Here is a 23,452-nt window from a genome sequence, read left to right on the forward strand (position 1 = left end):
GAGCTGAGATATCGAAACTCAAAATTTCGACCCGAAAAAAAAACGACAGTGTTACCCCTTATTTTTTTTTTTTGGGCGAAAAATTTAGTATCCCCAATCTTCTCGAAACTCTGGATTCTAATAGAGGGCACTGAGACTTACACCTGAGTGCAAAAATGGAGGCTCTAGACCAGCCTTTCTCAAACTTTTTTCAGTCAGGGCACCTTTCAAAAGTGCATAAAATCTCAAGGCACCCCAGTGTAAAATATAATTTAAAAACACTGCATAACCCAAATGTAAATGTCTTGTTTAGTTAGACTGAACAGAGCATAATATGAACTGTAAATAACAATAATAATAAAAACTGTATAGTACCTTTAAAAACAAAGGTTAGCAAGGTAATTCACAAAATAATTAATCAGATGCCATAAAACCGTAAGAGGTGGACCGCCCAATAACAAATCCAGACCAGGAGAACTCAAATGAAGTGCAGGATGCAGTTAAAATAAAATAAAAAGGGGAAGACATTAATATATATATATATATATATATATATATATATATATATATATATTTATATATATATATATATATATATATATATATATATATATATATATATATATATATATATATATACAATGCAATAAGAAAAAGATGCATGTTAAAAAATGCACCAGAGATAAGCAGGAATGTTTTTCCATATAGTGTTTGTTTTTTATCCGTGCCATGCACACACACACACACACACACACACCCACATACACATACACATACACCCACACACACAAACAATCCACAACGAGAGAGGGAGAACGATCTACATGCGTGCATGCAGCGCGTATACGCGCTTACACAAGCCGGGGGTGGGGGTGACCACAATCGAGACGTGAGCCTGGTGCGACGCACACAGCCGCCCTATCCTAGCAGGGTTGGATGAGAGGTGGTCAGGTGTCTTTTAAGTTTGCGGAATCATCCCTTGGTTTGATAGTATATTAGACACAACGGGAGAGGGCATGTTGCATCCCCAGTACTGAAGAAGTAGGCTGAGGCTCCATTTCACAGAAAAACTGTCCGGTTCTTGGGGGGATTTTCTTTTAAAAAAAAAAAAAAGATCCACAATGCTGTAACTAAAGTGACCTAAATTTACGTTTATTTTTACGTTTCTGTCAGTCTGAGGTGTTGTTGCTATAACGCGTTGCTATGGATTGCGTCACTTCCGTCAAGTTTCGTGTCTTGCGAGACGGATTTTTATGCTTAATTTTATATATTTATCTAAAATGAATTTACAATTTTATTAATACGTTCATATGTTTAAAAAGAAGAATGTAAATATGTAAATTCAAATATATTTATATATGAAATGTCAGTTGTTTTTTTATTTTATTTTTTAATTTTTTTTTAGCCTACCTAATTTTTTGGCGGCACCCCAGACACAGTCAGGGGGCACCCCAGTGTGCCGCGGCACCCACTTTGAGAAAGGCTGCTCTAGACCCTTCCAGAGCTGAGATATCGAAACTCAAAATTTCGACCCGAAAAAAAAACGACAGTGTTACCCCTTACGTTTTTTTTTTTTGGGCGAAAAATTTAGTATCCCCAATCTTCTCGAAACTCTGGATTCTGATAGAGGGCACTGAGACTTACACCTGAGCGCAAAAATGGAGGCTCTAGACCCTTCCAGAGCAGAGATATCGAAACTCAAAATTTCGACCCGAAAAAAAAACGACAGTGTTACCCCTTACGTTTTTTTTTTTTGGCGAAAAATTTTGTATCCCCAATCTTCTCGAAACTCTGGATTCTGATAGAGGGCACTGAGACTTACACCTGAGCGCAAAAATGGAGGCTCTAGACCCTTCCAGAGCTGAGATATCGAAACTCAAAATTTCGACCCGAAAAAAAAACGACAGTGTTACCCCTTACGTTTTTTTTTTTTGGGCGAAAAATTTAGTATGCCCAATCTTCTCGAAACTCTGGATTCTGATAGAGGGCACTGAGACTTACACCTGAGCGCAAAAATGGAGGCTCTAGACCCTTCCAGAGCTGAGATATCGAAACTCAAAATTTCGACCCGAAAAAAAAACGACAGTGTTACCCCTTACGTTTTTTTTTTTGGGTGAAAAATTTGGTATCCCCAATCTTCTCGAAACTCTGGATTCTGATAGAGGGCACTGAGACTTACACCTGAGCGCAAAAATGGAGGCTCTAGACCCTTCCAGAGCTGAGATATCGAAACTCAAAATTTCGACCCGAAAAAAAAACAACAGTGTTACCCCTTACGTTTTTTTTTTGGGGCGAAAAATTTAGTATCCCCAATCTTCTCGAAACTCTGGATTCTGATAGAGGGAACTGAGACTTACACCTGAGCGCAAAAATGGAGGCTCTAGACCCTTCCAGAGCTGAGATATCGAAACTCAAAATTTCGACCCGAAAAAAAAACGACAGTGTTACCCCTTACGTTTTTTTTTTTGGGCGAAAAATTTAGTATCCCCAATCTTCTCGAAACTCTGGATTCTAATAGAGGGCACTGAGACTTACACCTGAGTGCAAAAATGGAGGCTCTAGACCCTTCCAGAGCTGAGATATCGAAACTCAAAATTTCGACCCGAAAAAAAAACGACAGTGTTACCCCTTACGTTTTTTTTTTGGCGAAAAATTTAGTATCCCCAATCTTCTCGAAACTCTGGATTCTGATAGAGGGTACTGAGACTTACACTTGAGCGCAAAAATGGAGGCTCTAGACCCTTCCAGAGCTGAGATATCGAAACTCAAAATTTCGACCCGAAAAAAAACGACAGTGTTACCCCTTACGTTTTTTTTGGGGGGGGTGAAAAATTAAGTTTCTCCAATCTTCTCAAAACTCTGGATTCTGATAGAGGGCTGTGAGACTTAGACCTGAGTGCAACAATGGAGGCTCTAGACCCTTCCAGAGCTGAGATGTTGAAACTCAAAATTTCGACCAAAAAAAAAAAACGACAGTGGTGCCCCTTTCGGTTTTTTTTTTTCGGCTCGAAATTTTGTTTTCACATGTTTTCACATTTCAAAATTGTGCAATATGCCTGATTTATAAAATGTCCTGTTTAATGCCTTACTGTATTCATATGCTTTCATCTGGCTTAAAGGCAATAAACATTTAAATCTTATCACTGGATTTTCTTTGTATGTTTGTTTACTAGGGGTTCATAAACAACCTTATAAAGAAGAACTTTTATTTACTATTATACTATAATATATAGTTTTTATAATTATATACTATTATTTTTAACACCTTTTTGGTTCTTTCTGGCACCTTTATTTTTAATGGTGTACAGTGTGTCAAAAAGAGATTAAAAAAGCAGAGCTGAGGTAATATTTATTAAAACTTCCCAAGATATCATCATAATAACCTTGTCTGATTCTGAAATATTGCCATAGCATGCAGCTACTACACATTCAACCAGCTCACCATAACATGCTTTCATCACTTTTATTAATCATACATGCATTGTGAATTGATAAGTCATGATCTCAAGAGACGTAGACAAAAACTGATGAGGATTGGGGGTTTGTTCAAATTAGGGCTGATGGATTGGAAATTATTTTGTCCAAGATGAAGAATAAACATTATAATATTAAACATTAGAGAGTTCAACCATCTTTATCCAATCTAAACTATAATGCACTCTGGCTTCATTCACAGTGGAAGAAGTACTCGGCCTCTGACTGATCACCTGAAGGAAAAGACAACAATGGAAACCAATAAATTAAACCTGATAAAACATTGTGCATCTCTTGATTAAAGCATCAACACTGGCCTATTAAATCTTACTTGTTTGGTAGTAATCGTACACTTTAATCACAGCTGGCTTGAGATTCTTCACTTGAAGAACCTGTTTCGTTTGTATCTGGTAATTCACTGGAATATTTTGTGGGATCTGCAGGAGGAAACAAACTCATCAGTCATGGACATTATGGATAAAATGTTTATGAATCGACTTAAAGGGATACTTCACCTCTGGAAAGATGAATGTGTATTTAAAATGGGTCATTTATGTAGAAGAAATGTGAAATTGTTTTTGAATTTGGAGCTTTCTAGACTGAGAAAAGCCAGAAAATGTATATTTGGCTTATGTGGATGAAAGACAACAACTTCCAGAATGCACTTGCTTCGCTGCCCTAGGAGGCCACGCCTACCGGTAACAGGGCAAAATGACAATTTTTGCGTCATCGGAGGATTTTTTCCAGAAAAAAAAAAAAACATAAATCTCTCGTCTCAGGGGGATATGAGCGTGAAAAGCACGATAATTTGAAAATACTACAGGTTTTCTACTAATACAAAGCTTAATGCTAAATCCTGAAGTATCCCTTAAAGATATAAAATCATATGAGAGTTGCTGTTTTCTCACCTCCTTCAAATATACAACGACATGATCCTCTTTAGAATCGACCCGTTCCACAAGGTTTCTGTCCATTCCGGAAGAAGTCTCAAGCTGTGGGGAAAAAGTGCTGGTTAATTTCTAAAAAGAGGAACTCGGTGTACACATTTTGTGATGAATCACTCAAACGCACCATTGATGTATCAGCCGTGAATCCAGATAAGAGTTTAATATCCACAATGACCATGTTAGTCCTTTCCCGTAGACCATCATATCTGGAAAAGAGCAAATGAAAAGAGTCATAATCATGTTCTAGTCTTTTCACTTAAAGTCCCTCCGTGGTGAAAATCAAGCTTTTAATGTTGTTAATATGTTGATTTTAATATGCATTAAAGGGATACTCCACTTTTTTTGGAAATAGGTTCATTTTACCACTCCCCCAGAGTTAATCAGTTGAGCTTTACCATTTTCAAATACATTCAGCCGGTTTTCTGATATTTAGAAGAACATCAGTAACCAGACAGTTTCTGGTCTCAGTGACTACCATAGTATGTATTTTTTCCTACTATGGTAGTCAATGAGACCAGAAACTGTCTGGATACTGATATTCTTCTAAATATCAGAAAACCGGCTGAATGGATTCGAAAACGGTAAAGCTCAACTGTTTAACTCTGGGGGAGTTGTAAAATGAACCTATTTCCATAAAAAAGTGGAGTATCCCTTTAAGACAAACCATGTGTAAATTCTAGGAGTGTAAATCGGACAGTTCGAAATCGATTCTCTCAGCCAGCGATACCTAAAAAAATTCTGCGTTACGATTCGATCTGATTTAGGGGTATATCGATTGATTTATTGATTTTAGATATTATGTGCCAAGTTTAAACAACCTAAAAACAAATTCTCTTACTTGACACTGAAGTTCAAAATGAAATTTTGTCCCAGTGTTTTGCAGTCTCCCTCAATCTTGGCATCAATGCTCAATGTTTTATCTTCAGTTGGAGTGGGGATGTTGTAGAACTGAGCCATCTGAGAGAGTCAACACAGAAAAACACATTCATAAATCATCTCACAGCAGAATAACCAAAATGAGTGTGTGTAAATGAAATACAGACCTGCACAGACACACAAGTTGAGCCCTTCACTTCAATGCTGTATTTGGCCGTATGTTTCTGCAGCTGCTTCTCCTGGTACAGTAACTTGTTGTCCTGTTTGACATTAAAGTGGTGAGTGTCTCCTGCTGACCGTACCGTCACTGTGCTGGAGCCGTCAGAGCTGAACGCTTCGGTGGCGTACAAAGACAGAGCCTGAAGAGCCACCACTGTGTCCTGGGAAATACATGCGTTCAGTAACGCCACTTTTACTCATTCACACCAACAGTAATGTGTTTGATTGGAGAGGTTTGAGTAACCTGTGTGGAGGAGAATCCCCCATGAGCATTCTGCTGTTTGACGAGCCAGCTGACAATCCTGTTAGCGTAGCCCAGATCAGCTGTAGTGACTGAATCTGCAGTGAGAACAGCCAGCAGCACATATGAGCTGATCTCCACCGCCAGAGAGTCATCAGCAGAGCCGGACTGAGACCAGTGGAGAGAAGAGCCTTAAGGATAGAAAACACATGTGTAACTCAAGGAGCATGATAAAAACAAAATCAACCCCCCATTTATATATATATATATATATATATATATATATATATATATATATATATATATATATATATATATATATGTATATATATCTCTACAGGCTCTAGACTTTTCCAGAGCTGAGATATCGAAACTCAAAATTTCGACCCGAAAAAAAAAACGAAAAGGGTACCACTGTCGTTTTTTTTTTTGGGTCGAAATTTTGAGTTTCTCCGATCTTCTTGAAACTCTGGATTCTGATAGAGGGCCATGAGACTTAGACCTGAGTGCAAAAATGGAGGCTCTAGACCCTTCCAGAACTGAAATATCGAAACTCAAAATTTCGACCCGAAAAAAAAACGAAAGGGGTACCACTGTCGTTTTTTTTTTTGGGTCGAAATTTTGAGTTTCTCCGATCTTCTTGAAAAACTGTGGATTCTGATAGAGGGCCATGAGACTTAGACCTGAGTGCAAAATGGAGGCTCTAGACCCTTCCAGAGCTGAGATATCGAAACTCAAAATTTCGACCCGAAAAAAAAATTAAAGGGGTACCACTGTCAGTTTTTTTTTTTCGGGTCGAAATTTTGAGTTTCTCTGATCTTCTTGAAACTCTGGATTCTGATAGAGGGCCATGAGACTTAGACCTGAGTGCAAAAATGGAGGCTCTAGACCCTTCCAGAGCTGAGATATCGAAACTCAAAATTTCGACCAGAAAAAAAACGACAGTGTAACCCCTTACGTTTTTTTTGGAGGGGTGTAAAATTAAGTATCCCCAATCTTCTCAAAACTCTGGATTCTGATAGAGGGCCATGAGACTTAGACCTGAGTGCAAAAATGGAGGCTCTAGACTCTTCCAGAGCCGAGATATCGAAACTCAAAATTTCGACCCGAAAAAAAAAAACGAAAGGGGTACCACTATTGTATTGTAAAGTTTTTATCAAAAACAATAGTACAGACCTTCTGAAATAGCCACATCCTCCAGTTTCTTGAAAAGCTGCTGTCGAGTGTCCGTGTCTCGAGCCAGACTGAAAGTGTAGGCGAGCAGGGCAGTGGCGTATGTGTTTTTGACATCCTCAGTGACGGACCTCAAGCATGACAAACCTTTACTGACGACAGGATCCTGGGACAAAACGACAACAACAGAGGAAGAGTGCCATTTTTCTGTGAGTTTATACCATGTTTCCTATAGACTTACTGTGACTGGAGTTTTCAGTTCAAGCAATGATGCAGTAATGTAGGCAGTCATGGTCACATCATCATTCACCCCACCCTGGAATATATAAGAAATAAAGGATTAATAAAGCAACACACTCAAACCATTAAAGTTCATCTAGACAAACGATGATGTTGGCTTGAGAAAGTCTGAATAAAGACGACAGACCTTCATTCTGTTGTCGAACAGGGTTCCCTGTGTGATAAAACAGCCGTTTGAATCCCGTCTGCTTATTAACCAATTCTTTGCACTCTGAATAATTGTTGGATCAATAAATATGTATTTCTGTGCTTTGCCAAAGGACCTCAGCACAAAGGCGGTCAACCTGATGGTGTGGAAGATATGATTCAAAAAGTGTCATCTGGTGTTTCAATTTATTCAATCCATAATAAATCTCAATTTTCTCAAATTTTTAAATGTGTATGTTTTTTTTTTTTTTTTTGGTACCATCCTCTTGGGTTTATTATTGTAGATTGCCTTGATATTATTTCTGTTAAACAAATGTAACAGTGAAAATATATTTACCATGTATTCCCTTCACCCCTTCCAAATGCGCTGTATGACCCATCCACATGCTTGTAGTTCATTTGCCTCTGGTATCATGTTTGGTGTGATAATAAACATCAACAGTTTGTTTTGGGTTGACTCAATGTAACAATCAGGTGTGTTTTGTGGAATAATGGTATAAACCACTTTATTGCAGTGTGACTAATGTGCAATCTTGACATTTAAAGGGATAGTTCACTTTAAAATTAATTTTTGGTATGTTTTAGCTTACCTCAAGGGCATCCAAGATGTAGGCGTCTTTGCTGTAAATGTAAGTACACATTGATGGCCTAAGACACGAAACGAGCAGTTTGTGTGAGAAAACGAACAGTATTTATATCGTTTTTACCTCTTGATCACACAAAACGCTCGTTTTGTGTCTTAGACCATCGATGTGTACTTACATTTACGAGTCATTAAATCATGTTTAATTTGGACTTCTCTGTGCATGCTCTTTGAGGTGGTGACCATAGATCTGTATTATATAACTGACAGGCAAGAACGGTTTGACCGAAAAATATCAAAATTGAAACTACTGCGGAAACAAAGATACATCTTGGATGCCCTTGAGGTACGCTAAAACATACCAAAAACGAATTTCAATGTGAACTATCCCTTTAAATGTATTATGGTCAAGAGCAGGTCCGAGACTATTTGCCCAGCCCGGTGGAGGAACGGCTAATGTTACATTCAGATGTGTTGAATTATGTATAATTTGGTATCAAACCGTCTCAGTATTCTCTTGACATGATTTTGTCTCTTACCGCTCTTCAGGAAGCCCGTGGCTCTCTCTCGGATGGCCGAGGTGAGCTGATCCGTGTTCTCCAGATACTCCAGGATGTAAATATTGGGAGAAAGTAGAGCCATGTTTTGCTCTCCACAGCCGTACGGCATCTTTAATAATCCGTGAAGGTTCCTCAGTGCACGACCCAATATGTCTCCTATAAACCATAAACAAATGACACTCACTACATTTCATAAATCTAAAGCCAATCTCCTCATTTCCACTCGTGTGTTTAAATGTTACCAATGACTGAAAAAGTCGATCTAACTGATCCCTCTATCACATTTTTAGGAAGAGTCAGAGCCACTTGCTCTGAGAGACTGTCACCTATGAACCAGACAGACAGAAACACATATCAGTGATCAGCAGAGTAACACTATAAAATACCACATGTGAAGTCCCATAATATAAATCACAAATAGGACAAATAGGAATAGGAATAGCCAGAATTTGAAAATTTGGCACAGCTAAACAACTAAACTCCAGTTGTCAGAGTCAAAGAGTCAGAGTAGTTAGAGTATACTAAACTACAGTTGTCATAAAAGCCAAACAAATGTCAAATTTATCAATTCAAATGTCCAATACATATGAGTATATTTTGGCTATTGTATACTTTAGCTCCCTCTGTTGGTCCTCACATTTGGTGTGTCCTCAAAATATCTAACGCATTCTCATCTTTGGCTTTTGAAATTTCGTCTAAATCCAACGCACATGGCACCCTTAGCGTCAATATAATAGTGCGTTCACACCGGACGCGAACGATTTCAATGTTCAGTCAATGCAAAGACACGTTACGCGCGTAAATAATTCCTGTGGCGCAAATGAGGCATAGCGCGCGGAAGACGAGCGCCTTGACGAGCGAATTGAGCACCTGCCGCGTTACGCGCGAATGATTTAGTTAGTGCTATTTGTGCATTCACGCATTTGACGCGAAATCGCGTCTGCCGGCCGAGTTGAAAAATCTGAACTTTGGCGTCACTTGCGCCGCGTTAACCAATCAGGAGCCTAGCTTCTTTCTAGAAAATAATCACAGGACATGTTAATAACTTTTGAAGGCTGGCTCTATTTATCATCAAAACAAAAATAAATGAAAGCTAGATTAGATGGATGAGGGCGAGGGTGATCCTCGCTCCGATGCGGGACAACAGTTCATCAAACCGGTCGCTTAGTTCTGGGGTAGAGTTAGGGTCAGACCACTAAGAGGCGCCTTCTGGCCCATATATATCTGCGTCTCATATTGACGCTAAAGGGTGCCATGTGCGTTGGATGTAGATGAAATGTCAAAAGCGTCAGTATATGACGCCTTGGGATGAGACCGGGCTGAAATATCCTCTATGCAACGAGTTCTTATTTTAATGAAGCTGGAGTTTGTGTTTAGTAGATAAAGAGCATGTAACTCGAAAACATATGAAATATTTGCAGACTGACCCTTTGGACACAGTAACCAGCTGCGAGTCTCTGTCATTTCGGTTCCTTCTGCCTGCAGCATAAATCAATCACATCAACACATCATAGATACGCAGCATTAAGATCATGAGCAAATGATGACGTGCGCTGACCTTTACGAGTAGACTTCGTGTGACCGTGTCAATGCGTCCTCTCTCCGGGACGCTCACAATCTCATTGTCGCACACAGTCTGGGACGCCTCTGCCTCTGCACTGACTGTAATGTTCAAGACTCCTACAACACAAGACATATACTGTATACATCAAGATACAACACAGCATCAGCAAGGACTGCCGCATACTGGATGTTTTTCCCAATTCACACCATTCTTTGTAAACCCTAGAAATGGTTGTGTGTGAAAATCCCAGTAACTGAGCAAATTGTGAAATATTCAGACACCAACAACCATGCCATGCTCAAAATTGCTGAAATCACCTTTCTTTCCCATTCTGACATTCAGTTTGGAGTCCAGGAGATTGTTTTGACCAGGACCACACCCCTAAATGCATTGAAGCAACTGCCATGTGATTGGTCGATTAGATAATTGCATTAACGAGAAATTGAACAGGTGTTCCTAATAATCCTTTAGGTGAGTGTACATCTCTTCAGTGGGTTGTACTATGTGTTTTTGAAGTGTTCTGCTGACGAATGGTCGATAAGTGAATATTTAAAAAATAAAATAAAAACGGACGAAACACGCTTGAACCATATCATGAGTGTTATATTGAAAATGTATGTTTTACAATTTGCAGTATGACATAATCCATTGCTAAATTATGGCTCATCATAGACTAGCTAACCACAAAGCTAGCTAATGCCACTATCATCAGTCTGTTCTGTTGTGACAATAAATTAAACAAGTTTCTTTTTAAAAACTCATAAATAATTACAAATAACTAATGTTAGGGAAATCTGTTAATGTTTTGTTGCGCGTTTCTAAAAAAAAATAAAAAATAAAAAATATCGGCCGTTATATCGGAATATCGGATTTTAAAACCCAAAATATTTGTATCGGTATCGGCCTTCAAAATCCTTTATCGGTCGGGCTCTATTTTGCAATAATGACTATAACTAATATGCCTGTTCCACTTATTGTGCGAGGGAAAATAAAGCTCTTGTCGTATAACATCTGTTAACAGAAACCCCATCATTTTGCAATAGTTTTTATCCACATTTAAAAAACATTGCAAATCTGTAATGAAAAGGCGGCTACTGGAAAACTCACCAAGAACAGAGGGAGTGAGGATCCATTTAAAGGTTTTTCTTCCATTAGCACACAGACAGGATGAATACTGATCATCAGAGGAGGCTTGGAGAGTATAGTCTGAGGAAGCAGCTGGAGTCACTCTAACCTGTCAATCAAACACACGTGATTAGTGGCATATTTGACATGATTTGATTAGACTGCGTCTGAAATCTCACCATGATGCACTTGGACAGATAGTTGAAGACAGTGGCCTTCAGCTCAAAGATCTCCCCGCGGATGATGGAGTAAGGCAGGGAGAGCTCTAGGAAGAAGGGCTGGAAAACTGTCAGCTGAGCAGGAGGAGCCAGACCCAGACCTTCAGAGGACAGGCAGAAGGCCTCCGTCTCCCAAGAGGTGATGGTGTCAGGAACCGTGACAGGAACCTGAGCTGACCCAGAGTCCCTGCGGACGGAGGAATTACAACAATAGGCATATTTGACCATTTTTCCTGTAATAACAATTCAATAAACAACATTCAGCACACAGAAAACTGGATTAAGAATCTGCAAAGCAAGCAAGGTATTTTCTATCCTGTGGGTAAGAGGGGGGAGATGATGTATTAAATATAAGTAATAAGATAAATATGATGTTAAATGTATTATGCTTTAAATACCCCACTTCAGCAAGTTCCCAGATCCACGTTTCTGGGAAGACAGTCCGAATCGTCACGGCTGGAGAATCAGTTGTATCATGAGATGAACCCCTTTCTGCATACGGGTATGAATCTGACAGGGAATAATACACTGGAAAAAAAGTGATATTTTGCAGTTTTAAGTGATATGATATGTATGTGAACACGTCAAAATTATCAATTCTAGTCTAGTGAATAGAAGGAAGATAATTGTTTTAATACATGTTTTTTACACATATCAGTTTATTTAGTTTTAGTATTTTAGTAGCCTGGATGCCAGCCCGAACTCCACCCACAACATTTTTTGGTTGGGAAGTTCGGTCTGGACTCGATTCATTGAGGAGTAATTATGATCAGACAAGAAACGTTCGGGCCAATCAAATTGCCAGGAGGGGGGGGGGGGGGGGGGGGTTATACGATGATGAACAGATGATTTGCAAGGACGTATAATCATCACGTTATCAAAGAGCGCTTATTAACTGGTCTCCCTCAGAGAGATGACTGCAGCTGGAGAATTGAGATGTATAGATTCCGCTGTCGCGTCTGTTGTAAAATAAATCGGCAGCGCATTAATTTTAATAGACAAACAGAGAACTGCAATCAAGGCATTTGTCGATCGGAAACATATTTTTGCCGTCCTTCATACATGATTTGGGAAAAGTGTAACTTATCAGCTGACTCTGACGGTCGTTAAGAAGATGGGACGTAATGAAAAGCATGTGGTCGTTGTGGTTTCTCCTTTGCATGGTGGCACTCATGGAGAAGTAAGTAAAAGAAGTAACACTCGTTATTTAACTTCTAGAAATAAATAAAGTAGGCTACGTTTTGTATTTGAAAACTGCGCTATGCAAAGGAGTTGACTTATGCGTTGCTCTGATTGGTTGTAGGTTTACCGACTATCCAATTGAGTGCAGAGGTTTTTTTTCCCCTGGTTCGGTTACGACACGCCTCATAATCAAAGCCCTACGGAGGAGTTTCAGACTCATATTCTCTCTAGAATATGAGTATGACGAAGTCAGGCTAGTATTTTAGGGCTGCAAAAGTTAACTTGTTAATTTTATTTTACAAAAGTTATGTAGTTAAGTTTTATAGATTAGTTTTTCTTAACAATATTAACACAGATTCAAAGTTCACAAAAACCTCCCCCCAAAATTTGTGGAAACCATTGTTTAACAATTTGAACATATTTTATTTTTTTTTATATATTTTTCATAACAAGCACCAACATATTAAAACATTACAGTTTGGATTGTAATGACAGTACATGTATACCTACCTATGCCACAATCAGGGACTTCCACAATCAAATTTGTTGCCATCTTCAATCCCACTCTCTGTTAAATGGCAATGATGAACCTCAATAAAAGTCAGGAAAAGTCATACTACTAAATATAATCATTGACTTATATAGTCTCCTCATCATTATCTAGTGCACTGACACACATATCATCCAACTGTTACCTTTAAGGATTCATAAGTTAATGTGAGCGTCTCGAAACGCATATCGAGACACTCCTCCTCTTCAAGAGTCTCAGGGTAGTCGGACCACGATTGCACTGGCAGCAGGTTGAAGATCTGTGACGGGACCATGTTCACACACTATCAGTATGATTTCTAAATAATACATACATGTATTTCCAACAAAACGTTATTTCCATTTTGGTGAGAAAGAATGAAGATCAAAGGGATAGTTCACCCCAAAAATGAAAATAATGTCATTAATGGCTCACCCTCATGTCGTCCCAAGCTTGTAACAGAAAGCTCTCGGACTAAATCTAAAATATCTTAAACTGTGTTCCTGAAGATGAACGGAGGTCTGACAGGCTTGGAGTTGGAACGACATGAGGGTGAGCCATTAATGACATCATTTTCATTTTTGGGTGAACTAACCCTTTAATGTTAAATCTCCAGAGATCAAGATGTTAGCTGGTGGATCATAGTAATAAATAAAATAATAATAATATGTATAATATGTTTATTTTATATAGCGCCTTTGAGAGTACTCAAGGTCGCTTTACAAATATGTAGAAATAAACATGACATAGAAACATGACATAGACCTAAAAATTGAATGAGATAAGGAGAATCTTGTAGTTAATATGACCCTAGCTGCGGAGTTGCATTTTATTTACAGACAAGTTGGGTAAGCCATAGAAAAGAGAATTGCAGTAATCAAGCCGTGATGTGAAGAAAGCATGAACCAAGGTTTCAGCATCGCCGATGTTCAGAAATGTACGCAAGCGTGTGATATTACGAAGGAGAAAGAAGGCAGACTTAGTGAGAGAGGAAATGTGTTGAAGGAGAGAAAAAAAATAGATGGATCAAAGATTATACCAAAGATTATTTTTGACAGTAGAGGAAGGTTGAACCGAGACTCCAGCAATATGAACATTGTCAACAAAGAAAAGGGGTGTAAATCGAGGTAGATCTGTTTTATCAGTGTGGAGTTTGAGAAAACGACTGGTCATCCAAGCATTTAATCAATTCAACTGTATATAGCAGCAATAAGTATATAAGTCTGTAATAGTATAATAAGTTTGTTATAACAAGATTTACACTGTAGATTCCCACTGTGAAGACACATTTAATCAACATTGAATCTTAAAGCATCTACACCTTGTCAGCATCCAGACGTTCTCCTGACTTCAGGATCAGGACGCTCTGATCTACAGCACTGAGGCCACACAGTGAACCAGGCTGAGCTGAGAGCTGGAGAGTGTTTCTCTCACCAGGAACTGCTTTACCAGGAGAAAACCGCAGAGATACCTGTGAAATACAGGAATAGGATTCACGCTAGAATTGAGTTATACAGTTTAAAGAGGCTAATTTCTAAAACTACAATGCGTACCTTGTTTTTGAAACACTTTTCAATTTCAACATTTTTGCTACTAGCAACAATGGTTTCACTGGGCAGAAAAACACAGTACGCCAGAATCTGAATTACAGGAGCCAGATCTGCACTAATAGAGAGTTTGAACGACATTGAGCCCTTCGCTCCATCAGAAATCTTCACTTCAACCTTCTCGTATCCATGATGAACAATCACTCCTCTGGACAAGACCTTAAACAGACAGATAAAAAACTGACTCATGCAGCCAAATAATACTGTTAGACAAAAACATCTCTGTAATAATGTACTGTACATACTAGTGATGGGGACGAGACTGCATATACCGAGCCAGAGTCAAGACCGAGTCTTTGAAGGGCCGAGTCCAAATACAGTTCGTTTTCAAATACAGTGGAGTCCGAGTCAAGACCAAGTCCATTCATTTTTAAATACAGTGGAGTCCGAGTCAAGACCAAGTCTTTGAAGGGTCGAGTGCGAGTCGAAACCGAGTCCGTTCGTTTTCAAATACAGTCGAGTCCGAGTCAAGACAGAGTCTTTAAAGGGTCGAGTCCGAGTTGAGACAGAGTCTTTGAAGGGTCGAGTCCGAGTCGAGCCCGAGTCTTTGAAGGATCGAGTCCGAGTCAAGACCGATTCCGTTCGTTTTCAAATACAGTCGAGTCCGAGTCGAGACCGTGTCCATTCGTTTTTAAATACAGTCGAGTCCGAGTCAAGACCGAGTCTGTTCGTTTTCAAATACAGTCGAGTCCGAGTCAAGACCGAGTCTTTAAAGGGTCGAGTCCGAGTCGAGCCCGAGTCTTTGAAGGGTCGAGTCTGAGTCGAGAACGAGTCCATTCGTTTTTAAATACAGTCTTGTCCGAGTCAAGACCGAGTCTGTTCGTTTTCAAATACAGTCGAGTCCGAGTCAAGACCGAGTCTTTGAGGGGTCGAGTCCGAGTCAAGACTGAGTCTTTGAAGGATCGAGTCCGAGTCGAGACCGAGTCTTTGAAGGATCGAGTCCGAGTCGAGACCGAGTCCGTTCGTTTTCAAATACAGTCGAGTCCGAGTCAAGACCGAGTCTTTGAAGGGTCGAGGCCGAGTCGAGATCGAGTCTGTTCGTTTTCAAATACAGTCGAGTCCGAGTCAAGACCGAGTCTTTGAGGGGTCGAGTCCGAGTCAAGACCGAGTCCATTCGTTTTTAAATACAGTCGAGTCCGAGTCCAGACCGAGTCCATTCGTTTTCAAATACAGTCGAGTCCGAGTCAAGACCGAGTCTTTAAAGGGTCGAGTCCGAGTCAAGACCGAGTCCATTCGTTTTCAAATACAGTCGAGTCCGAGTCAAGACAGAGTCTTTAAAGGGTCGAGTCCGAGTCAAGACCGAGTCCATTCGTTTTCAAATAGAGTCGAGTCCGAGTCGAGACCGAGTCCATTCGTTTTTAAATAGGGTCGCTGGGGCGCCGCCCTCCCTCCGACCTGTCTGTCTGTTTTTTTAATATATATTATAATTTATCATTTTGAAAAATAATCTTTGTTAATTATATGCTAATAATGGTTTTACTTTGAAAAGTGTTTTGAACTCACCAGAATGATATTTGCATTCACTTTCGTTACTTTTATCATGTTGGTGTAGTAGTATAGCCAATAGGCTGTCTTCTCAGGGCGCCAGTTCGCTCAGCCCCACAGTGCTGGAATTTAAGCCAATGGTTCCCCGGTTGCTATGCAAAAAAGTTTATATTTCGCCAATCAGCGCCGTCAAATTTTATGGTTTGGGGGCGCTGAAAATATCGCCCACAGTATCAGATTAGGGGACACATTGTTATCCATTATCCAATTGTCAATTTGTCAAAAATATGTAGTCTACAGCTGGGGATTGATTAAACTAGATTGTTGTATTACCTTTTTTTTTTTGTTCTATTACCTATATTATAATTTATCAATATTATGCGTTTGCACTTTTTCTGTCAGCACACAGAGCATAATAAACATGCAACTTGTTCATTATCATTAACTGTCAAACTGTTATTATTATTATTGTATTATTTGACCATTGGTATTGACTGGTTTAAGTTATTTTATTGGTATAGGTAAGGGCATGGCCTAAGGCCTAAAATGCACCAGAATGCAGGAAATCACATCTACTAAATTCAAAATTTTCAATTCAGCCCCCCCTACAATAATTTTCACCAGCCGCCACTGGAGGGGTCGAGTCCGAGTCAAGACCGAGTCCATTCGTTTTTAAATACAGTCGAGTCCGAGTCAAGACCGAGTCTGTTCGTTTTCAAATGCAGTCGAGTCCGAGTCAAGACCGAGTCTTTGAGGGGTCGAGTCTGAGTCAAGACCGAGTCCGTTCGTTTTCAAATACAGACGAATCCGAGTCGAGACCGAGTCCATTCGTTTTTAAATACAGTCGAGTCCGAGTCAAGACCGAGTCCATTCGTTTTTAAATACAGTCGAGTCTGAGTCAAGGCCGAGTCTTTGAAGGGTCGAGTCCGAGTCGAGACCGAGTCTGTTCGTTTTCAAATACAGTCGAGTCCGAGTCAAGACAGAGTCTTTGAAGGGTCGAGTCCGAGTCCATTCATTTTCAAATACAGTCGAGTCCGAGTCGAGGCCGAGTCCATTCGTTTTCAAATACAGTCGAGTTCGAGTCGAGGCCGAGTCCATTCATTTTCAAATACAGTCGAGTCCGAGTCGAGACCGAGTCCATTCGTTTTCAAATACAGTCGAGTCCGAGTCAAGACCGAGTCTTTGAAGGGTCGAGTCCGAGTCGAGACCGAGTCCGTTCGTTTTTAAATACAGTCGAGTCCGAGTCAAGACCGAGTCTTTGAAACGTCGAGTCCGAGTCAAGACCAAGTCCGTTGGTTTTCAAATACAGTCGAGTCCGAGTAAAGACTGAGTCTTTGAAACGTCGAGTCCGAGTCAAGACCAAGTCCGTTCGTTTTCAAATACAGTTGAGTCTGAGTCGAGACCGAGTCCATTCGTTTTTAAATACAGTCGAGTCCGATTCAAGACCGAGTCTTTGAAGGGTCGAGTCCGAGTCGAGACCGAGTCCGTTCGTTTTTAAATACAGTCGAGTCCGAGTCAAGACCGAGTCTTTGAAACGTCGAGTCCGAGTCGAGACCAAGTCCGTTGGTTTTCAAATTTAGTCGAGTCCGAGTCAAGACCGAGTCTTTGAAGGGTCGAGTCCGAGTCGAGACCGAGTCCGTTCGTTTTTAAATACAGTCGAGTCCGAGTCAAGACCGAGTCTTTGAAACGTCGAGTCCGAGTCGAGACCAAGTCCGTTGGTTTTCAAATACAGTCGAGTCCGAGTCAAGACCGAGTCTTTGAAGGAACGAGTCCGAGTCAAGACCGAGTCTTTGAAGGAACGAGTCCGAGTCGAGTCCAAGAAAGCAGAAATCGGTCTCGAGACCGGACTCGAGTACTACATCACTAGTACATACTACACGTTCTCACCATGTAGACGATGTCAGTTTTGAAGTTTTTAATTGTCTTTCCAACAAAATAATACTTGATGGTGGCAGTAAACTCAGAGCCACATTTTAATGGTTGCTCAGCATTCTCTATAATCAATTCACTTCGTGTTGGTGTGTGTGGTGTGGCAGGCTGGAAGAGCTGGACTGTTTTTTCAACCTCAACAATGTGAGGCAAGAGTCGATTGTGATGATGCCTGACCTCTTGATAGACACTTGCCTGGATAATAAAGAATCACAAATAGCTCATGTCACTAAACTCTTCATGAAATCCAAAAGAAAACTTAGTGAGCACAATATATCTTACCATTAAATTAATATCACTTTTAGAATGACTAGATGTATTAAAAGAGAAGTTGGCCAGTCCACCGCTGTCTGTAATGAGATTTAGGAGCGGTTTTGAAGACCAAAAGTAACCCTCCGTAAGATAAACCTTTTTGTTTTTAATTGGTGCACCTTTCCAATTTGAGACTTTTATCTGTTGAAAATAAGATTTTGAAGGAATAAATGACTATATCAATAAATAAATACAAATCAATGACGTTAAACTTAGACAAACAGATTTTAGACTTACTTGTCCTTCAATAACAAATCCATGTTCATAAGTTTTGGGTAGGTCAGTAAATGTGACTTTACCAATTTCATAAGTGAGAGATATAGATTCATGTTTTGTCATGGTGATCTCTGTAAATAGTGAAAGCAGCTACATAAATATTTATTCATATAAAAGTAAAATATAAAAACATAGAAATTCAAGAAATGTATGTCTCTGACCAAATTGAACAGCTCACCTGTTCCTTCTTCCGTAACCATCACATCAACACTAAGAGATTTTATTGGAAATGGTTTGTTGACCAAAATGGCTGATGCATTTAAGGTATGGATCGCACAGCCTGTCTTTTTGATCTAATAATAATGAATGAACACAAATGTAACTATTAACTGAAGACTGGTTTAATTTGATAAATGGGGGAAAGATAATGTACTGTGTTTCAACTCGCATACCTCAATGGTTTCCTTTAAACATAATGACTCGAGAGAGATTGGAGTAATGTAGAGCGCAAGATTAGGACACACTTTCACCCATGATTTTCCAGGAACAGGCTGTCCGTAAGTGTATCTGAAAAAAGTTATAATAATCTTATCTACAGCCCAGGGTTGAGTTAAGCAACTAATATATAATAGGACAGGGTTTACAGTAAGAAACTGACCCAAGAGTTAAAAAAAAATTGTAATACAACTAAACATTGAGTCAAAGTGTGAATGGAAGAACACACTGCTATCTTAATGCAGGAAATAAAAAGAAACCACTCACTTTCCGCAAACCTCAATTATCAGCTCCTCATCTTCAACATTTAATTGATTTGGACTTTTTACAGTAACTTCAAACTTAGGCAAAACTAGAAGTCAGAAAGTAAAAATTTGAGCTATTAGTACTCAAATTATATACATAAAATACAAACATATTGAAACTCTTCCCATGCAACACTGCAAATTGTCTGTTTCCTTTTAAAGGGATACTCCACTTTTTTGGAAATAGGCTCATTTAACAACTCCCCCAGAGTTAAATAGTTGAGCTTTACCGTTTTGGAATCCATTCAGCCGATTTTCTGATATTTAGAAGAATATCAGTAACCAGACTGTTTCTGTTCTCATTGACTTCCATAGTGATATACCATGGTAGTCAATGAGATCAGAAACTGTCTGGTTACAGATATTCTTCTAAATATCAGAAAATCGGCTGAATGGATTCGAAAACGGTAAAACTCAACTGTTTAACTCTGGAGGAGTTGTAAAATTAGTCTATTTCCAAAAAAAAGTGGAGTATCCCTTTAAGGGAACTCGCACTGAATCATAAGATACGACATAATTCAGTCGTCGAGAGGTTCCAGGAGGCTAAAAAGCTTCATGAGCCTATCAGAAGCTGACATTGTTTTGTTCATGCTTTATACCTTCCTGGTTGTGACGTCATCCCCCTATGATGTTCCGCCACACCATTGAACTGATTTCACACGTGCTTCAAGACCGATCATGCAGACGTTCCCATAGTGTCGTAACTTATGACACAGTGTCTCGTTTCCTCTTTAGGGCACCAAGGTTGCCGTCATAATAAGTTGTTTTTATGACTTACCATATTTTTTTACTTCAAAATCATGTGAGATCATCCTGTCACCAATAAAAGCCTTCAGTTTGTAAATGCCTTGACAGGCCTCTGGGTTTAATTCATAAGAACGCTGCAAAATCCACTTTGTTGAAGAAACGTTTGTCCATTGGCCAATCCGGTTCCCTTTACTGTCCTATTAAATAGCAAAGACACAGTACAGACAGATTTTGTGACAGTCAGCTACACATATCCTGACTATCAATGAAGAAATCATTTAATAACCCTTCAGAAAACACAATAATGGCAAATATAACCAAATTTCTTAAGTGTTAGTTACATTTTAAAGGACTGCACAGAAGCTTTTGTGTTCTTACCTCAAGAATCACTTTACTATACTGTGAAAGAGCAAATAGTAATTCAAGATTAAAAGTATTTATTAAATGTGTATTCAACAATGCAAGAGAAAATAAATATGTAGGATAAAAAACATCAGACCTGCTGATCAAGGGGTGCGAACTTTGTATCCATGGTAACAGCTCTGAAGTTCACTGTAAAATATAAATGTGTATTTAAAAACTTCAGCTCTTATGTAAGGGACAATTGCTAACGGTCATATTTCTCTCCTGTAAATTACAACTGTGTGTGAACCGCATGAAGGGTCAAATACAGGGTTGACGGGGTGAATGTGTTTTTTGAGCCAAATTTAAAGGAGATGATTGATTGCTGATGATCTACTCACCCCCATGGCATCCAAGATGTCCACGTCTTTCTTCAGTCGAAAAGAAATTAAGGTTTTTGATGAAAACATTCCAGGATTTTTCTCCATATAATGGACTTCGATGGGAACCAAAGAGCTTTAAACAATGTCAGACGATGAATAAGGGTCTTATCAAGCGAAACGATCGCTCGTTTAAAAATAATAACAAGGTTTAAGTTTTATAAGCTCAAATGGTCACCTTGTTTTGTTAGGTTATAGGGGTGTGATGCGCGTTCGTGACTCTCCTATATAAACTTGTTCATCAAAATGAACAAATTTTTTCCCGAGTCATCTCGCTCATTTCGTTCGTTGAATGAACCAACTGACACGAAAAAAGATTTGTCCATTTTGATAAACGAGTTTGAACAGGAGAGTCACGAACGCGCATCACAGAACAGAGCAAGGCGAGCATTTGAGCTTATAAAACTTAAACTTTGTTTTTTATTTATTAAATGAGCGATCGTTTCGCTAGATAAGACCCTTGTTCATCGTATGGAATCGTTTAAAGCCCTTTGAACAGTTTGTACTGAAACTGTCGTTTTGACCTTGAACCGTTTGGTTCCCATCGAAGTACATTATATGTAGAAAAATCCTGGAATGTTTTCATCAAAAACCTTAATTTCTTTTCGACTGAAGAAAGAAAGACACGGATATCTTGGATGACATGGGGGAGAGTAAATTATCAGCAAAAGTTTTTTTTTTAAAGAGAACTACTCCTTTAACAACCCGTCACAGCTGCCTGTTTTAGCCATAATGTTACAAACATGTCTGACATTTTTTTCTCCAGCTGACCAGCTTCAACCTGTAGTTTCAAGGTAGCTTTCGGGTAGCTTTTCTTATCTTTTCCTCCTTGTTTGTAAATCCATTGAACTGTTAACTGTTTATTTGCTGGTTTGTGCAACATTTGTAATCTTTGACCTATGCTTCAACATTAGTTTGTTGCATGATCATTTTGTACTTTACTTGTGTGCCATATTAGCGGTTTAGATGTCAGTGACACCAGCATTATTTACTGAGCTAAAGCCTTTGAGACATTCACAGCTCACCTGTTTGTCCTGGAATATAGATTGGTTTATCAGTCTGGATGAAAGTCAGAGGATGGTAAGGCTTGAACATGACTTTTCTCTCTTCGGTCGTCTTGAAAGTCTCTCCCTGAAGTTCGACCTTCATTTTCTGCACTGATTCTGCTTTGACCAGAGGAGCCTGATGAGAAATGATTTACTGTATTCACAACCTGCCACAAAAACTAGATGCATTATGATGAAACATATTTGATAATATTCATTATGTGCTAGTTTTGACGGCAAACCTTGAAGTTAAAGCAGCGATGAAACTCTTCCTCAGTTTTCTCCTGCAGAAGTAATGTGCTCTGGACACCATGAACCAGATAAATGTTCATGACAAGGCTTTCATTGGGCTTGAGGACACTTGCACAAAGTTTGGCCTCAGATCCTGAGTTGATCACTGCAGGAAACGTCACCATGAAATATCTGTCCAGAGAAAATAATCATACGCGAGTGGTAAGATATCATTTAAAACATAAAAAAAATAAACTTGGAGTGTAAATCAATATAGTTAATTTACTATTGATCATTTATATGAGAAGTGAATATAAAAGTGCAAACTTATTTAAGTCTGATGACTAAATTTTTTTTTTTTTTTAAGGGATACTCCAATTTTTTTGGAAATATGCTCATTTTACAACTCCCCCAGAGTTAAACTGTTGAGTTTTACCTTTCTTGTATCCATTCAGCCTATCTCCGGTTCTGACGGTACCACTTTAAGCATAGCTTAGCATACATCTTTGAAGTGCACTAGTATGCTAACTAGCTGGTACCGCCAGAACCGGAGATCGGCTGAATGGATTAAAAAACGGTAAAAACTCAACAGTTTGGGGGAGTTGTAAAATGAGCGTATTTCCAACAACAACAACAACAAAAAAAAGTGGAGTATCCCTTTAAGTGTTTTCAGAGAAATATTGCCCTTAAAAATGCGCCATTAAGGAAATCTGTAACTGTCATTAATTTGAAATGATCTTATGGCTCAAATTGTCTCTTAAACAGCAAACCTCTACTGTACAACACAGATCGGTTAAATAAATACAGGAGAAATAATCAAGACATGCCTTACAAAATAACTATTGGTATACTGTTAATTTATCTCTAACAATAACAGTTAAAAACTTACGGCCCTGATGTTTGTCCATTGACACAGATCAGGAGGAAAGAGAGCAGACAGAGCCCTGTCCAACAACAGCTATTCAGAGCCATGATGACGAGCGATCATCCAGCGCACGAGATGAACTGGACCGTCACTTTTAAAGGGACTATCATGCTAAAGCAGGTCCTTCAAAACATGTGTATTGATCTCATCTGATTAATGATTCAACCATCTAAGCACTGCAGTTTGAAAACGAGTGCTGAATCAGATCTACTAAAGCCTTAAAAATACATTTACAACAAATATTTAAAATAGTAA

General features: G+C 39.1%; 1 protein-coding gene across 2 annotated transcripts; it reads right to left on the minus strand.

Annotated features, from left to right (window-relative positions):
- Positions 1 to 3,311: 3,311 nt before the first annotated feature.
- LOC120470795 (alpha-2-macroglobulin) lies at positions 3,312 to 23,289 on the minus strand. 2 transcript variants are annotated; one of them, XM_089120662.1, is made up of 34 exons: positions 23,162 to 23,289; positions 22,284 to 22,464; positions 22,021 to 22,177; positions 20,713 to 20,765; positions 20,592 to 20,612; positions 20,245 to 20,410; positions 19,429 to 19,513; positions 19,119 to 19,233; positions 18,905 to 19,019; positions 18,688 to 18,797; positions 18,421 to 18,591; positions 18,097 to 18,333; positions 14,671 to 14,883; positions 14,439 to 14,588; positions 13,284 to 13,397; positions 13,099 to 13,156; positions 11,805 to 11,934; positions 11,368 to 11,593; positions 11,171 to 11,297; positions 10,058 to 10,179; positions 9,927 to 9,978; positions 8,742 to 8,825; positions 8,478 to 8,655; positions 7,694 to 7,768; positions 7,337 to 7,493; positions 7,151 to 7,225; positions 6,913 to 7,075; positions 5,740 to 5,927; positions 5,444 to 5,656; positions 5,239 to 5,357; positions 4,525 to 4,606; positions 4,362 to 4,445; positions 3,785 to 3,890; positions 3,312 to 3,686 (listed from the first exon to the last, which is right to left on the minus strand). In XM_089120662.1, the coding sequence occupies exons 1-34, from the start codon at positions 23,242 to 23,244 to the stop codon at positions 3,646 to 3,648; spliced, it is 4,251 nt and encodes a 1,416-aa protein (XP_088976788.1). In that variant the 5' UTR covers positions 23,245 to 23,289; the 3' UTR covers positions 3,312 to 3,645. The 2 variants fall into 2 exon arrangements, with proteins under 2 accessions (XP_088976788.1, XP_088976789.1); XM_089120663.1 differs by lacking the exons at positions 18,097 to 18,333; positions 18,421 to 18,591; positions 18,688 to 18,797; ... (7 more) ...; positions 22,284 to 22,464; positions 23,162 to 23,289 and adding an exon at positions 14,970 to 15,442.
- Between the last annotated feature and the right edge of the window lie 163 nt (positions 23,290 to 23,452).

This window comes from Pimephales promelas, chromosome 16, assembly GCF_988280905.1.
Source record: "Pimephales promelas chromosome 16, fPimPro1.hap1.1, whole genome shotgun sequence".
In the NCBI taxonomy this organism is placed as follows: Eukaryota; Metazoa; Chordata; class Actinopteri; order Cypriniformes; family Leuciscidae; genus Pimephales; species Pimephales promelas.